General features: G+C 36.2%; 1 protein-coding gene across 2 annotated transcripts; it reads left to right on the forward strand.

Moving 5' to 3' along the window:
• The first annotated feature begins 504 nt into the window (after positions 1-504).
• LOC119074541 (transcription factor Sp1-like) lies at positions 505-18,126 on the forward strand. 2 transcript variants are annotated; one of them, XM_037180708.1, is made up of 7 exons: positions 11,682-11,816; positions 13,115-13,460; positions 15,809-15,925; positions 15,993-16,483; positions 16,555-17,167; positions 17,234-17,479; positions 17,594-18,126. In XM_037180708.1, the coding sequence occupies exons 2-7, from the start codon at positions 13,407-13,409 to the stop codon at positions 17,858-17,860; spliced, it is 1,788 nt and encodes a 595-aa protein (XP_037036603.1). In that variant the 5' UTR covers positions 11,682-11,816; positions 13,115-13,406; the 3' UTR covers positions 17,861-18,126. The 2 variants fall into 2 exon arrangements, with proteins under 2 accessions (XP_037036604.1, XP_037036603.1); XM_037180709.1 differs by lacking the exons at positions 11,682-11,816; positions 13,115-13,460 and adding an exon at positions 505-765.
• Positions 18,127-20,556: the final 2,430 nt, after the last annotated feature.

Genomic DNA, 20,556 nt, shown 5'->3' on the forward strand with positions numbered 1-20,556 from the left:
GGTCCGGAGTGGCCATAAGAGCCAATTTGGAAATAATTGTAGTATTTCAGTAGAACTTTTTGAAGTTGTTGAAGCCTTTTTTTCACTGTAAGTACTTTAACCTACATTTCACAGGAGCGTCTTTTGGTATCTAGTCCAGCCCTGAATAACAGTCCATTGATCCGATTCCTAAATAATCATTTCAAATACGAAACGAGGTAAGAGAGCATTGCAATAGAATCATTTCGAGACGACACTAGACAATATGTTTTTGGCAGATTCCAGTGCCAAAATAACTCACTATTCTAACGAGAGAACGCTCCTCATCAAAAATCTGTCTTATTGCAGGCACGTGAGGTCGTGGACAGTATTTAAAATAACAATTAACCCATAACAACCATCCAATCAACTTTTCAAAAAAAAATCCGCAAAAGAAACTTTTACGAAATGAACGCATGACAGATGAACGCAGTCTGTTTATATGGTGAGAAATGTACAGCGTACTGAAAACAACAAAACGAAGAATAACTACATTGTAAATGGCAGTTCGCCCATGATTACATTTTCTGAAAAAGTCTAATAGAATTTGTAGACGCTTTCTCTCCGCGACAATTACGGTTGATTGTAATCACCCGATTAAAAATTATAATTTTTATTTAATTACGATATTCGTTCGACGGTCATGTGAATCAAGTGAAAACGGATCATAAACTGGTGCATTTTAGTAATATAATTATTGCGAAGTGGTGGAGTGTTCTTTGTACGAAAAATTTCTAAAACAAAAAGGTGAGTTGCACACACCAAAAAAAATGCATTAAATTCTTCACTAAAATACCGTCAATTATGTCAATGGATTGTCGTAAAATATGTGTCGGAAAACTGATTGAGAAATGAAAATATTATGGTGTTCGGTACACTGGCTGGTGCGGTTAAAATATAAGATATCCCTCAACGAAAATTGAATCTCGTGTGCTGTTTGATAGAGAATATTTTCTGTGTGGAAAAATATTGTATGGTGGGGGTTAGGGGGGATGCTCGTTCTCTTTGAAACATTATTATATGTCGGTGTGCTTGGTGTGTGCACCGAATAGTGGAGGAAATCGAAATGGTGTTGTAGAGGGGTCTAAATACTTCTTGCATTTTCCCTTTCCTGATTTTCACCCACCACACCAAACGTTGCATGGGATTTTATTTTTGTTCATTTTTCGTTGCATTATATTGAAAAAAAATATTTGTGTCAACCTCTACGATTATTAAATTCTGTTTATTTTATTGGAATGTAGAACGCACGGCGTATTTATCTGTTAAGCTTATCAATTTTTTCGTAAGTTTCGATGTTCTTATTCAGTGGTGTACACTGGAATTACATCAATAAAGGCGATTAAGTTATCTAAATTTAAATGAATGAAAAAAAAAAGAAAACAAAAACAAAATTCTAATGTTCAAGCTCGTAAAATGGCGGACAAACATCAAAGTTTATAGAACTCGTCGGTTGAAATTTTACATGTCATGTCTCACACATAACACATACCTACACGTAATTACTGCCTTGTCGCTAGTCGATTCTATAGAATTATTAATAATTCAAGGATATTACAAAATTTTACTTCCATTTAAAGATCAAAGACAATTTTCCAGTTAATTTCTTACCATACTTATACGCCAAATGAAAATGTTCTAAAGATTCTTTGACTTTGATTCAATTTCCTTTCACTTTAACATCACATGAGTATACATGTCAGGTAAATTTTAATAAATTATTTATAGTAATTCATGGTATTCATGTGGCGTTCTGTGAGGGAAGGGTTAGCTTTCCATTTAGATTGAGTGGTGTATGTTGGCAGATTTTGAAAATATTCCGCAAACATTGCGGTTGTTTTCACTCCAAAGCATCTTTGTGAAATTAGAGATTGTCTCTCTACACTTCCATTTAATGTTTTCTTCAGTGTCTCAGTTGTTAGACTACAGTGACTTTAACGATCCACAGAATAGATAGGTCAATAGATCCTATCTGTTCTTATAGTCCAGCAACTGAGACCTGTGTTCACATCCTTAGGCTTTGCCTCTTTTACACTGGCTTTACTGCAGTTACACATGTGGAGGAGACCAAAGTTGACAGAAGAACAAAAGAACAATTTTAATTTGGTTTACCTCGCGTTGCTACGTGTAGCTGCGGTTAAGTTTTGAACTTTAGTGAGTCGTAATTCGGCTCTGTCATCTTTAGATGGAAAGCACCTTAGCGACTGCTTATTGAAAACTGGGAGATTCCAGTATTTGAATTCTTCTTGGCTGGGGGGTAGGAAACAAAAGTTCCATGGATCCTCCATTACTCGAATTTATCTATCTGTCGAGAGGGCAGTGATTGAGGAATCGAAATAAAAATTGTATTTCCAGTAGTCGGACACCCATTGTTCTTTCATTGATAAACGTTTTTATGAATGAAAGAACAACATGTGTCCAACTACTGGTACATGCCCGAAGACTACATGCGATATGCCTAGTTTAATTCCGCAATTTTCAGTTTTTTCAGAAATTGACTTCCCTGCTTTTTGTCACAGACTCGTCAAACATTCTATAAAATGTTACCATCGAGTCTACTGTCGGCGGCTCTCAAATAAGTGACACATTTTGTTTCAGCTGATCCGCAGACAAGTGTTTACGATTGTTTATACGGATTAAATAGGTGCACACACGCGCGTACTGGTACTGGTACTGGTAAAACCGTTTAAAGACATAAGAACACTACAGTTTGTATGAATGGATCAGCTGAAAAACAGCTGACACAAAATTCATAACATATTTGAGAGTCGCCGACTGTATAATCATTTCTAAACGACGAATAACATAAACAGCTCAGGGTATCGACAAAATATTGCCGCTCTAAGTAAACAAAATTCGTGAAATAAAGCTGATCATTGGAGTGCATGTGTTCCTAGAACCACAACATCCACAAAAAATTCTTTCCAACGTTCATTTCTAACTTGCATTATACACATTGCGCACAACGGCACAAACGTAAACGTAACAAATTTTAAATCCAACAACACACCGGTCGGATGCTCGAACCAAATTGTATTTGGCACTGTTTGTCCGCTTTGTATACCATGACACGAGTGCTTGTGTTCTATGTTCTCTGTCTCTGTGTATTCGTCTTTACCCTACCAGATTTTACGTATAACATGTGGTAGGGTATACATTTTGGGGTAGGGTGAATTGTTCTGGTAGGGTTAAATGTATAGTGACGCTGAAAAGCGAATCGTTAAAAGGTGCTGGTTTACCGTTGCATCATTGCATCTCTATATACTATACGTATCGTCGCGATTATTAAAAGAATTCACTGGAACAGAATATGTGCGTGACCAGTGTGTGATGATTTTGAATTTAGTTTGAGCATTTCTTTAGTAAATATAAAATATTTCCAACCGTATACTGGCTGGACTGGACACACACGTGTCATCGGTGATGTTCTTTCAACGGAAAAAAAAATTTAATTTATGCCCATTGCTCGAATACATGCATAATTAACTGAAGTTTCACGATGTCTTGTCCATAATAAATTATTTCTTTCTCGTATTTTCAACGTTGGAAACGATTTAGTTTTATTGAAATGGCCTGCGGAACGCCTATATGTATGGAGGAATATACAGTGTTAAGTGTATGTAGCTGGAGGGTAATGAACCCGGACAACCTGACCAAATATTTATGTGGATTATTTAACGGCCGCATTATTAAATTCAATTGATCAGCACGTTTGATGCATTTCAAAAAAAAAACGTAATGTTTCAGTGGCTACACAATGTATATGGTACTGGTATTGGTATACATGCAACGTAATATGCTCCTTCTATTTTACTAAATTATACGAGTTCGTTGCGTTCGGTTGTGCCTTTCTTCCCGTTCAGATTAGCAATTATCCAATATATCTACCAGCACCAATACCATTTTCGTGTCATTAATTACGTGGCGCTCAACTGATCCCCCTGTTGATATAATTGAAATTAACATCCATTCAATATAGAATTTCTCCTGAGACAGTATACACACGTGTGTTTCGGTAAAATGCTTGTCATTTTTCTTTTTCGCAGTTTTATGTGTTAACTATTCTATACAAACTATCCCTCTGCACGAGAACGAATGTTTACAAGACACCGATCCCCACTTTGTTTGGAACATTTCATTTTTGCAGGTTGTTTGGATAAGAGAAACGGAGGAGAGATTCACGTGGAATCCCGGTGGAATGAGCTACATTTTTTTTATAATATTAGTTTTCCGTATTTATTCATTGAATGAAAAAGTTTTACGGGGAAATTACAGATGAACAGCTGATCTAATGTTTTGATATAATTAAATTGCTTGTTTGTAATTTCATTGTTGATCTGAGGTCAGTGACTGCGAAGTTGTTTTCAATTTAGCGAAATGTGATGAAACGTGTTGCATACATACTCGACTGTTTGCGATTAACAACTAGACAAATTCGGAACATTTAAAATGGTAAGTTTGAAGGGTCTAACTAACGAAACGATGCTCTCAGAAAATTTATTTTCTGTTTCATTTGTTCAACTACTCGTTCTCTGAAAATTGAAATTATGCATTGTAGGGAACGCATTCGATACTTGCGCCGCCTGTGTGCAATACCATATGAACGTATTTTATCGCACTAGTGTGTTAAAGGATTTGTAAAGCTTTTTATCGCACACAATGTTTTGTCATTCTCGGCTTCGCATCGCGTTGACAATCGACATCTAGTGTTCATACGATCGTTGTTTCATAACTATTAAATTGAGATGCCATCAACACAACTGCCATTCATTTTGATACAAGTGCGGAGAAGTGTGTCAAATAAACTGGCACGATGCCTCAAAGTCTTAAGGCCAGGTTATGCTCGCTTACATCTTTGCGATATATGCGACCATAACATAACACATTCGATGGAGTTAAGGAGTCATACACAAATAACGTCACGCTACTTTACTGAATTTTTGACTCCGTCACACTGCGTCACACGAAATCTTTTAGAATCATCACGTTCTCTTGAACGGAGGTGGTGCCAGTATTGTACGTCCTTATATTTCCACGCCCTACAGCAGGGCCTACTTTTTGGAAACTAATTTCTTGAATTTCTCGAAGTTTCTCGAATTTCTTGAATTTTTTGGAATTTCTTGAAATTTCTCTAATTCAAGAAAATCGAGAAACTTTGAGAAATTAAAGAAATATTTCTCGAAGTTTCTTGAATTTCTCGAAGCTTCTTGATTTTCTCGATTTTCTCTAAAAGTTTCTAAAAAGTAGGCCCTGCTACAGGTATGCCTTCGGCAAAATTTCACTAGTATTGTTTAAGTTTACTTCGTGCGTACAACGTCAGGGTCGGGAAAGTCAACTTCGATTTCCTTCTTTATTTTCAATCATAAAATCACATTGATTTCATTATCGACATCGATGCTGATAATTGAATCCGTATTGGTGACCAATTTTACATATTACGGTATCCAACATCCAACATTGTATCCGAAATTGGTTTACTGAATCACATTTTAGTCGAATTGTATTTCAACAAAGTAATATCATAAACCGAAGGGATAGCGGAGGTTTGTGACGCTAGTTCGACTTCCCTAAAAAAGACAAGACACCAAGCAACGGGAGAACTAAGGAATATAGGCGAACATTTCATAAATTAATTTCTGTAAATTTCACTTAATTTATGTAAATTAAAACATTTTTATGAACATTTCCAAAAAACACACTTATATGAAAGCCATTATTTCATTTATATGACAAAAATATGACAGCTATAATGACGGTGTATGTAGTAGATCAGTGTTGCCATGCTTCATATAAAATGTGCGCGAAATTATGAATTTGAAAAATTTGTTTCTTCGCAAAATGTGTGGAACATTTTGGAATTTCAAGTTTCAGGTATCGTTTTAGGGTTTGAGGTTAGAATGTCCAACAAATTCTTTTAATTTTATGTATTTATTGTATTTAAGCCTATATGACCGAGGGGTGACTCACTTCTAGATTAAATGGATTAAATGGATTAAATGGATTTAATGGATTTAATGGATTAAATTGATTAAATGGATTAAATGGATTAAATGGATTTAATGGATTTAATGGATTTAATGGATTAAATGGAATAAAAATTGGATTAAATGGATTAAATAGGAAAAAAGTTCATTTTACCAAATACTGTAAAAGTCTTAAAAATTGTTGATTTCGATCGAACCACGTACTACAACTTATACTACAATGTTAAAGAGCGAAAAAATCCACTTTTAGGAGTTTTTGGTGTAAAGTGGATTAAATGGATTAAATAAATTTACTACCATTTTTAACAAAAAATGTTTTCCTATACCTCACGAGTACTTAAACGAGCTGGGGATCGTGCAAATCTATTTTTCGCAATTACTTTACAAATTCTTCAGGTGGGTAGCCTAATTATTTCGGTAAAACTAAATTTTTTTTTTGGATTTAATGGATTAAATGGAAGTGCGTCACCCCTCGTATATGACACATACATAGTTGCCGTAAATTGGTAATCATAGAGTTTCATTGGCGAATAACTTTTTCCTGCATTTCAATAAAATGGCGGCAATCTTGAAAATTAGTATTTTTGAGATATTTTTGGCTATACGGCATGTTCACCATAAGAAAATACAATTTTAGATCATTTAACAGAGTTTTCAATGTCCATCGACGTACCGACGTGCTTTAAGTGATTCCCAGTGTATGATAACTTGGCGCAAAATATTATAAGTGAATTGACTGGGAACTGACTGTAAAGACTTGAAAATGTATGAATGTTCTGAACTAAAAAAAGCCCACTGCAACTGTACGGTATGTAGACTTGGGATAAAGTGTCACTTGTAGAGCTTGCTTAACTCTAAGCATTACGCAAAACTTCCAAAACAGCTGATATCCCTCAAAAACCTCAAAAGAGGAAAACGTAACGCTGGTACTGTAAAAGTTAAACTTCCAAAACATTTGACATCAATTTTAAACAAGAAAATTTTAACAAGAAAATATGTTGACAAGAATTTTACCGATGAGACTTTACAACGAAAATTTTACAAAAAAATGCGTCACAGGTGGCAGATGCTGATGAAACCCCTCAAACGACAATAATCATCTGCCACTTGTGACGCAATTTTTTGTAAAATTTTCGTTGTAAAATCTCATCGGTAAAATTCTCGTTGACATATTTTCTTGTTTAAATTGATTACGTTTAGGCGTAGAATACGTCACCAAAACTGATATCAAATGTTTTGGAAGTAAAATTTTTGCAAGACTAGCGTCGCCTTTTCCTCTTTTGAGGTTTTGGTGGGATTATCGGTAATTGCTCCAAGCCTAGTTCTCTAAGACAAAATCCGTTTATATATTATTCTTCAGCATTAACTACTTGTTGCTCGTTCAACAAGTTGGCTTTTGCTGAAACAATAACTTTTTATTCGTTTAAACATTATATTGCTCTTTGAAGGAATGGAAAGTGGGTCATACAACTTTACAATATTATTTTGTTGAAAATTGCATAAATTAACGTTTATCGTTCGCGTTTGAATGTTGTATATGTGAATTTTAAGAACACAATATACCAACGAGAGACATGGCAACAGCCATATTATTAGTTAAGTTTATGTTATGCATTAAGATGTGTTGGCGACAGCAGCGCTGAAATGTAACGAGAAACAAGACAAACAAATGGACAGTTGGATGTCGTCGGGATGCTTTAAAATTCATCAGGATAAGGAATATTCGTAACGGCCTTCTCAACTGAATGGTGGATGAAGCCATCAGATTTTATTTTATTTTACTACCATACGTGCTTCCAATCCATAATCATGCACGAAATGATGTTTTAACCATTCTACCGATGACATCAATACAAATAATTGCTTTTCTTCAGTTCCGTTTACTAATATGCGTATAACGACGAATATTAATAATAGTTTTGCTAGACAAATAATGGTCTTGACTGGTCACATACTTGTTGATTGTATAACCAAACGAATATAATCGCCATCAATACATTTGAAAGGCATTTTTACACATATATGTATCAACCACAGCGAATTTGTCATCTCAAAACGAGTTTAAAGTTATATATTTTGAAGTGAAATATTTCAAAAATTCACGAAAATTGCTATTATGCTGACGTCTGTGCTAAATTAATAAAGATCCGGTTGTATTCCGTTAAGCACCACTCGAATCTATTAAATGTATTCATGTACACATTTACAGTGTCCACCCGTTTTTTCATTCTTCTCTTTTTTGTCAAATTGTTCGAGTCGTATTTGATGAATGAGTTCATAATATTTTCGCTGGTTAATAAGTACATGCTGTGCTGCAGTTATTGTTTGTTTATGGCATGCAATGTGCACAATATACGTAATGGTACGATGAAGTAATAGTTATGAATGTAATTGAAGTGGTAGAGACACTACTCTCGGTTGAATTTGATTAATGAAAATGGTTGTGTGAGGTTAATGGTCTCTTTTACTTGCAAATGCATAAAGTCAAGAGGAAGCCAATTTTCACTGGATGTTTAACTCTCACTGTGCGGTTGGATGAAGTTTTATTAACATGATTACACATTGGATCTGAGCCCTAAACAAGGTTCACACCATTCGGTGTTCCGGAACTCAGGGTACTCACGCTACAAAGTGTGTGGTAGTGAACCGATTGGGTTTGCATTGGTTTCCAGTTCTAATAGTAATTGTACTGAAACAAACTGGTCACATGATTGTTGGGCAACCTGGTAAAGAACTTTAGAGACTACGATTATTGAAAGAGGTCATCTTGTGGATTAATGGGTCATACATGCCGTAATTAGTCATACCAATAGATGGACATGTATGGTACTAAATCAGAAAATATTTTTTTTAAACGATCTCTACGAACCGTATGAGCGTTTGAAACTGTTCAAGATGACAACCGATTCAACAGTACTTTGTACAAACACCATGTCGATGACTAATCACAGCAAGTATCTCCAAAGATTTTCCTCAAGAAATTGTGAAAATCGTACTTTTTAAACTTCTAAGAGTCGTTACCAGCTTCTGTCACACCCGTGGGATCAATTTAACCATTACTATTAAAGATTTCCTTTCTCGATTGCAACATCAGTTCTCCGCCACTCACTTCTTAACCTCAGTGCCATGGGTTCCGGTGCAGTGCATGGTTCCGGTGCAGTGCATGGCTCCGGTGCAGTGCATGGTTCCGGTGCAGTGCATGGTTCCGGTGCAGTTCATGGTTCCGGTGCAGTGCATGGTTCCATTGAAACTCAAAAGTTTTTGTGGAACCTTGTTTGGGATATTACTATCTAAACATCTCAAAAGTCCATCACCATGTTAATAAAACAGTATTCAATTGGACCGCGGCTCCAACAAAAAATTTGTAATTTTGAAGATTCGTCAGTGATCTTTAAACGAAAAATAAGGCTCTCCATACTACATCCTTGCTATAGCATTCGACCAGATTCAGCTGAAAAATTGTTTTAATTTCTAAACTGGCGACCCTTTCGCAAATGTATATGCAAAAATAATGCGCTGCGTGCCAAATATCACGAATGAAACGACGAGAAAATTGTGTAGAATAATATTTTGTTTGAATATGTAACGATATTTGGCACATGTCTTGCCAATTTCAAATTTATTTGTCACAACGACAGTGTGTGGTGAGAAATTCTCGAAAAAAATTTATTAAATTTTCAATGGAAAAAAACCTATGGGCGCATACATATTCATCGAAAAAAAAAAAACTGAATTTCCCTCATTTTCGTGTCCCTGTTTTTTTTTTTATTTTGTGGCTTTTCAATAGAATATTAATTGAAAATATTAATGAGGCGCTTCGAATGTATCAATGTCGACTAGAAATTATTCACTAAACTAAAGCACTTGTTACAGTTTTTTTTTCGCTTGCAAAGTTGTGAGTCAATTCTTTTTCAAACTGATTAATTATACCATGTTATTAGCAAGGTTATCCGGTATTTCCAAACTTACTAACGATTCGATATAAATAGCATAAACTATGCATTTGAAGTCCACAAAAACCTTGCAAATTCTGTTCGACATTCGTCGACTTGTTATGAATGAACTAACAATTGTGTGATGTCCTACATCCTCCTAATTTGTTTAAGAGCTTACAGTAAGAGGCAGTGAAATTTCAGCATGAATTTGTTTCAGCTGTTTTTCAGCTGATCCACACAAACAATCACGTCTTTATAGGGTCTTACCACTACCGCGCTCGTGCGTGTAACAGCTTCAACAGTATAAACAGTTTTGATTGTATGTGTGGATCAACTGATAAACAGCTGAACCAAATTCATGCTGAAATTTCACTGCCTCTGACTGTCAAGATTTTCGTACAAAATGAGCTTTCGTTTTCACCTAACCGTTGTGGACTGGAAATGGTCGAAAGGAAGAAACAGATTTATGTAAGCATCTAATGATCGGTTCATAACGATTGAAACGAACATAAATTCTGTTTGATTATCAAGGACTTCGTGCGATTCATGACCACTTGCACGATCGTTCGTGCAAAGTTGGTTTTATTTCTGTAAAAAGACAACAACAATTCGATTTTCTATTTTGTTGCCAGCGTCTTATTTTCTTGTTACATCGAAACAGTGATCGTTTCTTCTTCAAGCATTTTCTGCAATAATGTAGGTTATCCATGTCATACAATTGAATAGTTTATGTGATCTACGAAAAGATTGGAATGAAATTATAATTTTGTTGGAAAAAAAAATTATTTTTTAATGCTGGCATTAACTAGGCTAAGGACACACTGCTGCACACACTAGAAGAACACGAATGTATAAATATTTTTATCAACATCTTCGATCATTATGAACAAATATTCATCTTTGTTTTTGTACACACTTTGTGTTCGCTGCAGTGATTTCTCACGAAATTAATAAGAAACACTCGGATTGCGTAAACGTACGCGAATTCTATATGTGAACGAAACATATACCTAAAGTCGCAACGTCCAAACAGTTCAATTAATTTTTGTATCACCAGGTGATTCACACATTCATTCGTAATACGCGCGCTCTCTCTGTACACTTTCTAAATTTCTTCAGTCGCATAAGATTTTACCATTTTACTCGAAAGTTTTTTTTTTTCATTCCGTGCTTCGGTTTACTAAGGCGAAATCAGCATTTCTCCTAACCAACACCGATCCACCGAACAAAAGATCAAAATTTATGTCTTTCACATGCACCGATATTGTTTCAAAAGAAATTTAATTCGCTTGGTGTAGGCACAACACAAACATCAATAAAAGCCACGAATAAATTCAGGTGTGTTGTGCATACACAATGATACTCATGTGAGCGTTGTGATCTTTACTATTATTGTGTATACCTGGGGACAGGTGTGTGTGTATGCGTGTTGAATATTGCACAGAAAAACCCACACAATTGAAGTAAACAATACCAGTAAGACGGATGATAGCCGCTTCAACAACGTAGTATATTTTTGTTATTACCCGTTCTTATGATCACAAGCGATTAAAGCGTTATATGAGAAGCAGAACATTTAACTCTCCTCGTGAAGGTTTTTTTTTGTTTGTTTCTTTGTAACATTACAAGAGTATAGAAACCACTTTACGAACTTTTGATGGTATAGAGAGTGTTTTGCTGTGATGTTGTGCTTAATATGTTGGTCGACCACTGAATAATATTTCTGAAATATCACACGATCAGTTTATATTGCTCCACCTCAGGTTAGAGGTAGGAAAACGGTTAAGTGTGAACTTGAAGCTTTTTTTTTCATTATTAAGAAATACGAAAAGTTCGTAAAGGTGGCTGAAAAATCTCCTACTTTTTCTTCTTAAAAAAGGTGGAAAGAAATAAAAAAAAAGAAGAAGGAAATGGAACATTGAACCACGATTGATACTAATTTGTGGGCTTTTTTTCGGATGGAAAATGTGCGAAATTGTGATTTTATTGGTGTCGCGTTTGAAGTTAACTTTTGGTTAAAAATTTGTTTGTTGAGCCAAGAATGTTATATACATTGGATCTCTTGAGTTTTAATTGTTTTCTCATGAAATCGATTAAATAGCGATGACGACACAAACATTCCTGTCGATTCAATTTAAATGAAATTAGCGAAAATTGTCGATTTTTCTTTTCGAATATTAAAATTCAACCAACACGTAAACCAACTGAATAATATTCCTCGACTTATTTCCATTACTTTGGTACCATGTATTACGTTGATACAAAACAAGATAAAATTCACTTTCTATTTTGCTCATTATAGGGGTCATTAATGTGCTACGACCAACATTATTTCGCTGTTGTGGCACATTTTGTTCCGTTGCAAATTTATGTACGAAAATTGAAAAATTCTGCAAAAAAAAACTTCGGTTTCGTCATATATACAAAAATCGGGTTCTGTGCTGAATTCTATCGATTTTGAGAATTTTTGGAACCAAGTTCTTGTTGATCAATGGATCAATCAACAAGACGATCAAAGAACTGGTTATGTATTTATCACACATTAAAAAGAGAAACTTTTTCCATTCATTCGACTATATATATAATTGAAATGAATAACGAGATGTATTATGTTCGTATGTGAGTTGTCTGTTTGATCGGTAAATGAACTGTAATTTTATAAAAAAAAAAGATTTCAGCTCCTAAAGCTCTTTGCTTTGTAAAGTTTCTTTTTCCATTTCGATTGATCAGTTATGCTGTGTGATCTACTGATCCATATTGAAAGTGAACAGCACACATTGATTTCTTCTATCTAAAGCTCTAAAGCCAATCGACAACGAAACAATAGAGTTCGACCACAAGTCAATCAGTTTACATTATTTACTCTACCAGATTGTCGACAATTTCCTGACTTTCTGCACAAGTTTTAATATGATTTTCGCTAATTACTCTCTGCAAATTAATCGTACCATCACGACTATGGACTGTCCTTTGGAATTACTCGAATTTTCACTGAGAGTGTAACCTAAAAGAGAAGCAACAAACAAACAAGAATTTATATTTAACAGTTAAATGTTATACCTTTTAAGTTTTGGGTCAGTCGCACATACAAACTACCGTCATAACTCTTTTATTTGTTGTTGTTGCTCTTATACATTTTAACCAAAAGAAAGAAAATAATTTCTTATTCGTTACCAGTGTATGCTAAATTAGTTTTCGTCAAAGTATAATATTTCGGAATGAAATGAGAACGTGCGATTTATTGTGATGAGAGACAATTGATGTGATATGAACAGAAAAATTAAAATAGAAAATAAGTTCAAATGTTTGATAAAATAAGCAACGTGAAATAGATGAAAAATCGGCCAGAATATTTGATTTGCTCAACTGAACATTTTGTCAATGGAATAGTGGCTGAAGACAGCTCAGTGTAGTTCATCAGATTTTTCCATTAATTTAACGTTGACATTGTTCATCAAATTGCCTGTTTATGGATTTTGAATCTCAGCTTCCCGATATGGATGACAACGATAATTTGATTGATGTGAGTTCAAAAATGGTGGTGGGTCATTACGGTCAAACCGTCAGGTTTTTGGAACGATAATATCGTTTCCTCTCGACACCCCGTACGTACCAGTTACGAGTTCGAAAACCTATGGGTATTTTTCCCACCTGATTATAAATCCAGAAAAAATAAATTTCTAGGACGTCTGGAACCTAGACCTATATTTTCAGTTGAATCGGAATTCCATTGGTGTGAGCGAGACAAACATTTTTGTCTCTCTCACACCAATGGAATTCTTATTTGACTTAGAACTGGGTCTAGCTCCTGATCCAGACGTCCTAGAAATTTTTTTTTTTCGGGATTTAGAATCAGGAGGGAGAAACACCTATAGGTTTTTGAACTCATATCTGCAGCAATTTTTTATCTACCTTTTGTAGAGTAGTGAATCGTTCGAAAAAATTTCATCTTCCAAAATGTTAACTTTTAAAATGTTGTCTGGTAAAAAGATAATATCGTCCAAACAACCTTTGAAAATTTCACATTTTAGACGATATTATCATCCTGGGTGAAAAGTTATCGAACGATATTATCGTTTGATGAACGATATTACCCTTCAGAAAACGATAATATCGTTCCTAACGACATTGACAGTGTAGAAATGTAGTCTATCCTTCAAAACTATGTAAAAATTTCAAATGATTCAGCTGTTCACAATTGTCTACGGTCCGAGCGAAAAAGTTGAATCAAAATTCTATGGAAGTTCTGAACACCTATTTCGACTAAATTTAATGAGACAGTTAATTTACCAGTAATTTTTCTGCGTCTTAATGTAGCGATAAATTAGGATAGAGATTTCTGTGCATTTTGTGCGTTTACAGTCGATTTATTTTAGTTCTGTACACAATCTAGAATCCTCAATATCAACGTTAATCGACTGTGGAAAATTATTTTAACTGGAAGATGTCTTATTCCATTTAAAACCATAGTTTAACGGTACAGCCCGTTTTAATCTTTCAGAATTCGAAGTAAGTTTCAAGCATATTAATTATGGCTTGACTGCCACAATAAAATGAAGATTCAGTCGCCCCAACGCCTTCAAGAAAGAGTGGTACTCTAAATAGGGTACTGAAATTGGACAGTGTATCGAACAAATTTTGGCACAAAGTAGTACTCTATTTGGCACAGGACCTATTTTTAGAAATTTTTTGCCAAAAATTTCCAAAAACTACGAACGTCCGAAAACCAAATTTTTCCACCATTTCGAACGGTTTTGGCAACTGCTGAATCAGCCTTGCGTTTTAACTGAATTCCAAAAATAGGCCCTCATCACGTTTTCATTCTAACAAAAAATTGCCAACTTTGGGCTTCAAAAACAAAGCTCCTGTGAGTTTTTTCAACTTGTTTTCAAAAAACGTCTCTGCAATGGATTCTCTATGAGATTACCTGTTCAGACATACCTCACACGATGTATTATGTCGTGATTTGTCGATTTTGTTTGCAAATAAAGTTGAAATTTTTGGTCGAAAAGTCTTAGTTGGGAACACTGACAGAGTTACCCTGCCCGAGTGAGGGCGAAGATAAACAACGTTCTTATGGGATTTCATAGCTAGACTCCTCAGCTATTCACTACAGTTAGCAGCAATGTCTTCTGTTCCCAACTGCCAGAGATATCTGTCAACATTGTGTGCAATTTCATGCTACTACCCCAAAAATCAAAAATCAGCCTAGAGGCAAGGGAAAAATGAATTTATTTTTTTTTTTGCTGTTTCGGATTCCTTGGTCAATTCTGAGTACAGCCTGGGGCCAGGCCTTTTAAAATAAAAACAAAATGAAAATACGACCCACCCTATTTTCGATGCAGGATTAATAACACGAGAGGCGTCTGACTACTGGTACATGTTCGGAGACTGGTGCGTCCAGACTTTTACGGATTTTAGTTAACCTTGTCACAGACGACAAGCATATTAACAGTTTTACTATCTGATCTATTACTTCATTTGTTCGAAGATTTTCAGAGATTGATTTCAGAAATCTTTTACTTCATTTGTTTTCATTATCTTATTTAAATGATAGTTAGGCTCACCGAGAAACTATCATCGAATCTTTATGAGCTTCTGTAGGATGTCAATATAAGCAAAAGACACTAAAGTACGAACCAGCTAAAAGACGTTTCGACGAGTTTTTTTTTGGTTGTTTTCAGACTGTAACACAGAGTGGAAATGTTCTGTTAGCGTGAAGGTTCCCCGGCCTATTGAAAGATTCGAGATTTGAGAGATTTGTAACAAGATAGAACAATGTTCATAGATGCGTGTGCGTTGTGTTGTTATTTTGATCAGCCTGTCCAAAGCGTTTCGCATTACTTACCGTAATTTTTCATTGTTTTCCAGTTTCAAAAAATGAACTTCTCCCCATTCAACCAATTCACGACTATTCCACCAAATGCATCGCTCCATCAATTTACTGCGGCGAAATTTGCGCAGAATATCACCACAGCAGATGGCCAGGTTAGTGATACTAAAAACATGAAATTTTATCGAAATTGCATTACAAACTCCCCAACCAACTTATCAGGTTGTCAGTCTGGTGTCTGGGGCCGATGGAAACGTGCAATTCCTACGCCAATACGATGGTAGCACAACACTCCATCAAACCCAGCAAACAAATAACAATACAAGTCTACAGCAGGCACAAACACTTATACTTCCGATAACGATGCCGGGTGATAAGCCGGGCGATGTCCAGCAGACGGTACAAATCCAAGTACTCAATCCAAATCAAATTCAACCATCGCCGAAATTTCAAATGAGTCCCATGCAAATACCGATACAAGGCTTCCAGCAACCGACCGTTCTAACAGTGGCTGTTCCACATGACGGCGAATTGTTGTCGAATCATGGACTGCCGGAAGGTGTTACCGTACTGGCAGCGATTCAACCACAAGACTTACAATTATTTGCAGCTCAAACCGGTCAATTACAGCAGCAACAGCAGCAGCATCAACAGCAACAAAGTACCAATAATGACAATACTCAAATCGATAACAGAGACGGTATGGATACCAGGTAATTGTGACAGTAACGTGGGGCGTTTTTCTGGAATCGCAAAACTAATTTCTCGTCGTTCCAATTTATAGAGACCTGAATACGATCACAATAAAACAAGAGCCACAGGTGTGGACAACCAACGCGGTACAAGGTCAGGCAACGGATCTGACCGAATATTTCTCAAGACAAGGCATAATCAACCTCCAGCAATTTCTGCGTTTCAATCCCGATACCATAAAGCGAGAGTCTCAAATTGAAAATTCGCCTCTGAACGGCGTTGAAGGATCGGACAATTCGCAAGAGAAAATCGAAGTTGGTGAAACGGTCGAAACGGACGCTACCGGCAAGGTGAAGAAAAAACGAAAATACAAAAAGAAGCCGCCAAAAGTGAAAGCACCGAAACCGGGTCAAGTGCACATTGCCACTGCATTAGACGGCACGATATTGTTTTGCTGTCCGGAGTGCCAGATGGCGTATCCGGATAAGTCTAATTTGGAGCAACATTTGACGGTTCATAAAATCGAACGCCGGTACATTTGCGATCTGTGCGGTGCGGGTCTGAAGCGAAAAGAGCATCTGGAAAGACATAAACTGGGACACAGTCCGGAACGACCATACATTTGCAGCGTGTGCATGAAGGGGTTCAAGAGAAAAGAGCATTTGAATTTGCATTTCGTCATTCACTCTGGCTTTAAAAATGAGGTAAAAGAAACGAAAGCTCGTTGTGGCTGTTCGTGTCCCGTTTAACGTTGTCCATTTTCGTTTCAGATTTGCGGCGAATGTGGAAAGGGATTTTATCGAAAAGACCATCTGCGAAAACATGCCAAGTCTCATGCAACGAAACGACTCAAAGAGGAAATGAATGCACAAGCGGCTGCGTCTTCACTGTCATCAACGTCCGTCGATGCAAATACTCAAAATTCAGACAATACAACGTCCAGCAATGATTTACTGACTCCATTACCTATGCAACCAGAAAGTCAAACGATTTGCCTGCCGGGCGTTACAATACACGTAAGTCATACGTTTTATCGATAACAGTCACTTCATTTCGTCAAGTTGCAATACGAGAGAATAGATGCGAGAAATTGCAAATATTGATCCTTGGTTCTTGCTTGCCGATTTCAGGTTCCAACGAGTGATAATACCACATTACCTGTTCAGATACAACTGCCGCAACTAGTTACGACAAGTTCACCAGATGGCACCACTAGTACGGTCGTGTTGCAATCACCCATGCAGGATCCATCGCAAAGTCAGGCACAATCGATCGATCAACAAATTCAACAACAGATCCAACAACAGCTACAACAACAATTACAGCAGCAGCAGCAGCAGCAGCAGCAACAACAACAACAACAACAACAACAGCAGCAGCAACAACTGGACCAATGACATTTAATGAACGCCCTACAAATTAAAAAAGAAAAACTTTAACTGAGCCCTGCTCTCACTAAAAGAGGAATCCCCGATTTTCGTTTCCAAAAACTATAAGCCTTAGGACTTCAAGATGTAAAATGCATTTAAATTCATTTATTCCATTACCATCCATTCGCAAATCTTTTTTCTGAAAAAAGACAAACCAGCGACCCATTGAAACCGAACAATAATGATAACGATGATGTGGTCAACGTACATGACATAATGTAAAATTTGTATAAAAGAAAAACTTAGTGTGAAGAGAACACTTCACTGTAATAAACTGTTTACGTGTGAGGCGTACGAAGAGAAAAATATAAATTTATTACATTTTTTATAAATAAAATGTTTGTTTTTGGTTGGGAACAGAATAGTTAGACGGAAGCAATCTAAGTGGAGCCTCTTCTGCTATTTTTACTTTTGACTTCGACTCTTCGAAACTCATTCAAATGCAACAATGATGCCCAAGATTCATACAATTATTAAACGTAAAGCTTGTGCAGAATCAGCAACAGCTGAACTGAACCAGCTGATCAAAAAACACACTCTACTGCTACAATATGCATTGTATATTATACAATCAAAACACATTTTTAAACAAGGCTGATGCTATTCGCACGCGCGTAATTAATTCCTAATTTTTGATAAATGTATTCCATAAATACACGTGTATAAATTCATAATGTGTACTAAGATACTACACTACATCCACTTTTCTTTTTTTACTTAAAACATTTTCAGTTCTATTCAATGCACTGAACTACGAGTACAGTTATGCAGCTTCGAGTTAGTCCGACCGTGATAAAGAATCCAACCCAGATCTTTCATCTCATTCTTATCATCTTCTTTCTTTCGTTGAATTCAGTTTTCGCTCTCACACTACTATCAGTTCCTCTTCGTTTCAATGCTGTTGAAAATGTGTATGTGCAATTATCCGATTGCAACTGGAGGAAACCTTTGTTTCTAACAACAGAATTAAATCCAAGAAATTTGTCTTCTGTAAAAAAAATGCTTGATAGGAGGTTTTATTCAAAAAATTATCATTTTGACTTGGTAGAAAAATTTTAATGCGTGCGAATAGTCAAATCCAATGTGAAATGTCTATTCGCACGCGCGTCCGAATAGTCAAATCCAACGTGAAATGGCTATTCGCACGCGCGTGCGAAAAGTCTAAAACAGAGTCAACAGAGTGGAATGGCTATTCGCACGCGCGTCCGAATAGTCAAATCCAATGTGAAATGGACAACGAGTTTACTGCATTCATACGTGTTATGTGCGCACATAGATGACCTCAACGTATGCATGCACTGTACGTAGCTTTCCTTTGAATTGTTTTCAATACAAAGGTATTGTCTTTGTCGACCAGCTGGAGATGTGCACAAGCTTTACGTTTAATAATTGTATCACGAATTATTGGACTTTCAATGACAAAAGTGTGACGCAAATCCCTTTATTATTTACAAAGGAACTGACATCGGTGGGTGTAACGCTCACAACTTCGACGCGTCAACACTGAAAAAAACTTTAAACCTTCAGCTTTCGTTTGAGCCCAATATCACCTGTGTAGCTTCGATTTCCGCTACACAGAAATTCATTGAAGTTACTTCTGCATCGAAAACTTCAACAGGATGTAGATGGCGCTAGATGTCACTTTTTCGCTTTGGAATGCCTTAATGCAGGGCCTAATATTTGAGAATAAATTCTCAAATTCTCAATAATCTCAAATATTCTCAATATTCTCAAATATTGTCAAAATCTTGAAATGAAAAAAAAAACTGTAGATTCAGTAGTAGATTCAGGTTCGTGCTTCATGAATGCTTTAAAAAAATCCCGATTTTAATACCACTGGGCCAGTTCGGAAAATTTAGGGCCGGTATCTATTTCTGATATCGAGGAGAACACGTGAATAACTGATGCCCACACTCTTCTACCGCTGTTTTGCGCGATTAGAAATTGGTCTGTCGATTCATAGTTTAGTCAGACCGGAAACCGCCCTACCGCGATTCACCACAGCGTTATCGATATTCGAAGATACCGGGCATCAGTTACTCACGTGTTCTCCCCGATATCAGAAATAAATATTGACTGTACATTTTCCCTAACTGGCCCAGGGGTACAGAGTAAAAGAATCACTTCCCGCTCATCTCTAATCCAGCAGTTAGAAACGATCATCATGCATTTTGGTATTAAAATCGGGATTTTTTTTAAAGCATTCATGAATCACGAACCTGCTTCCACTAGGATTTAATACATTTATTTTTCATTTGAAGATTATTATTTGAGAATATTTAACAATATTGAGAGTTAGAGAGGATGTGTTCTTCTAAGATTGAAGAAATAAAGGTGATGTGATGTGCGAGAGTTTGAAGTTGATGGATGTCCATCCGGCTTTGTGCGTTTTTAGGAAATCTTTAGGAAGCTGTGGGTTTAACTATTTGTTGCATACTTCTAAGGCATTTTCTATGAATGCTTATTTGAAGGAGGTAGATGAAGTTTTTCGTTCGACGCTTGAGGCGATTGCTAATGTTAGGCTGTTAGATTTTTCTTGGGATCAGGCTACCCTGCCGTTAGCTCAAGGTGGATTAGGTATTCTGAAAGTTGAGGAACTGGCACTTCCTGCGTATCTGTCGTCTGTGTATTCGACGTCTAGTCTGTCTGATGATATTTTGAGT

The sequence above is a fragment of the Bradysia coprophila genome, unplaced genomic scaffold (assembly GCF_014529535.1).
Source record: "Bradysia coprophila strain Holo2 unplaced genomic scaffold, BU_Bcop_v1 contig_151, whole genome shotgun sequence".
NCBI classification, from domain to species: domain Eukaryota; kingdom Metazoa; phylum Arthropoda; class Insecta; order Diptera; family Sciaridae; genus Bradysia; species Bradysia coprophila.

Coding starts and splice junctions, on each gene's coding strand:
- LOC119074541 (XM_037180708.1), top strand. CDS start 13,407: ATGGATTTTGAATCTCAGCTTCCCGATATGGATGACAACGATAATTTG. Junction 13,461..15,808: donor ACAACGATAATTTGATTGAT/GTGAGTTCAAAA, acceptor ATTGTTTTCCAG/TTTCAAAAAATGAACTTCTC. Junction 16,484..16,554: donor AGAGACGGTATGGATACCAG/GTAATTGTGACA, acceptor TCCAATTTATAG/AGACCTGAATACGATCACAA.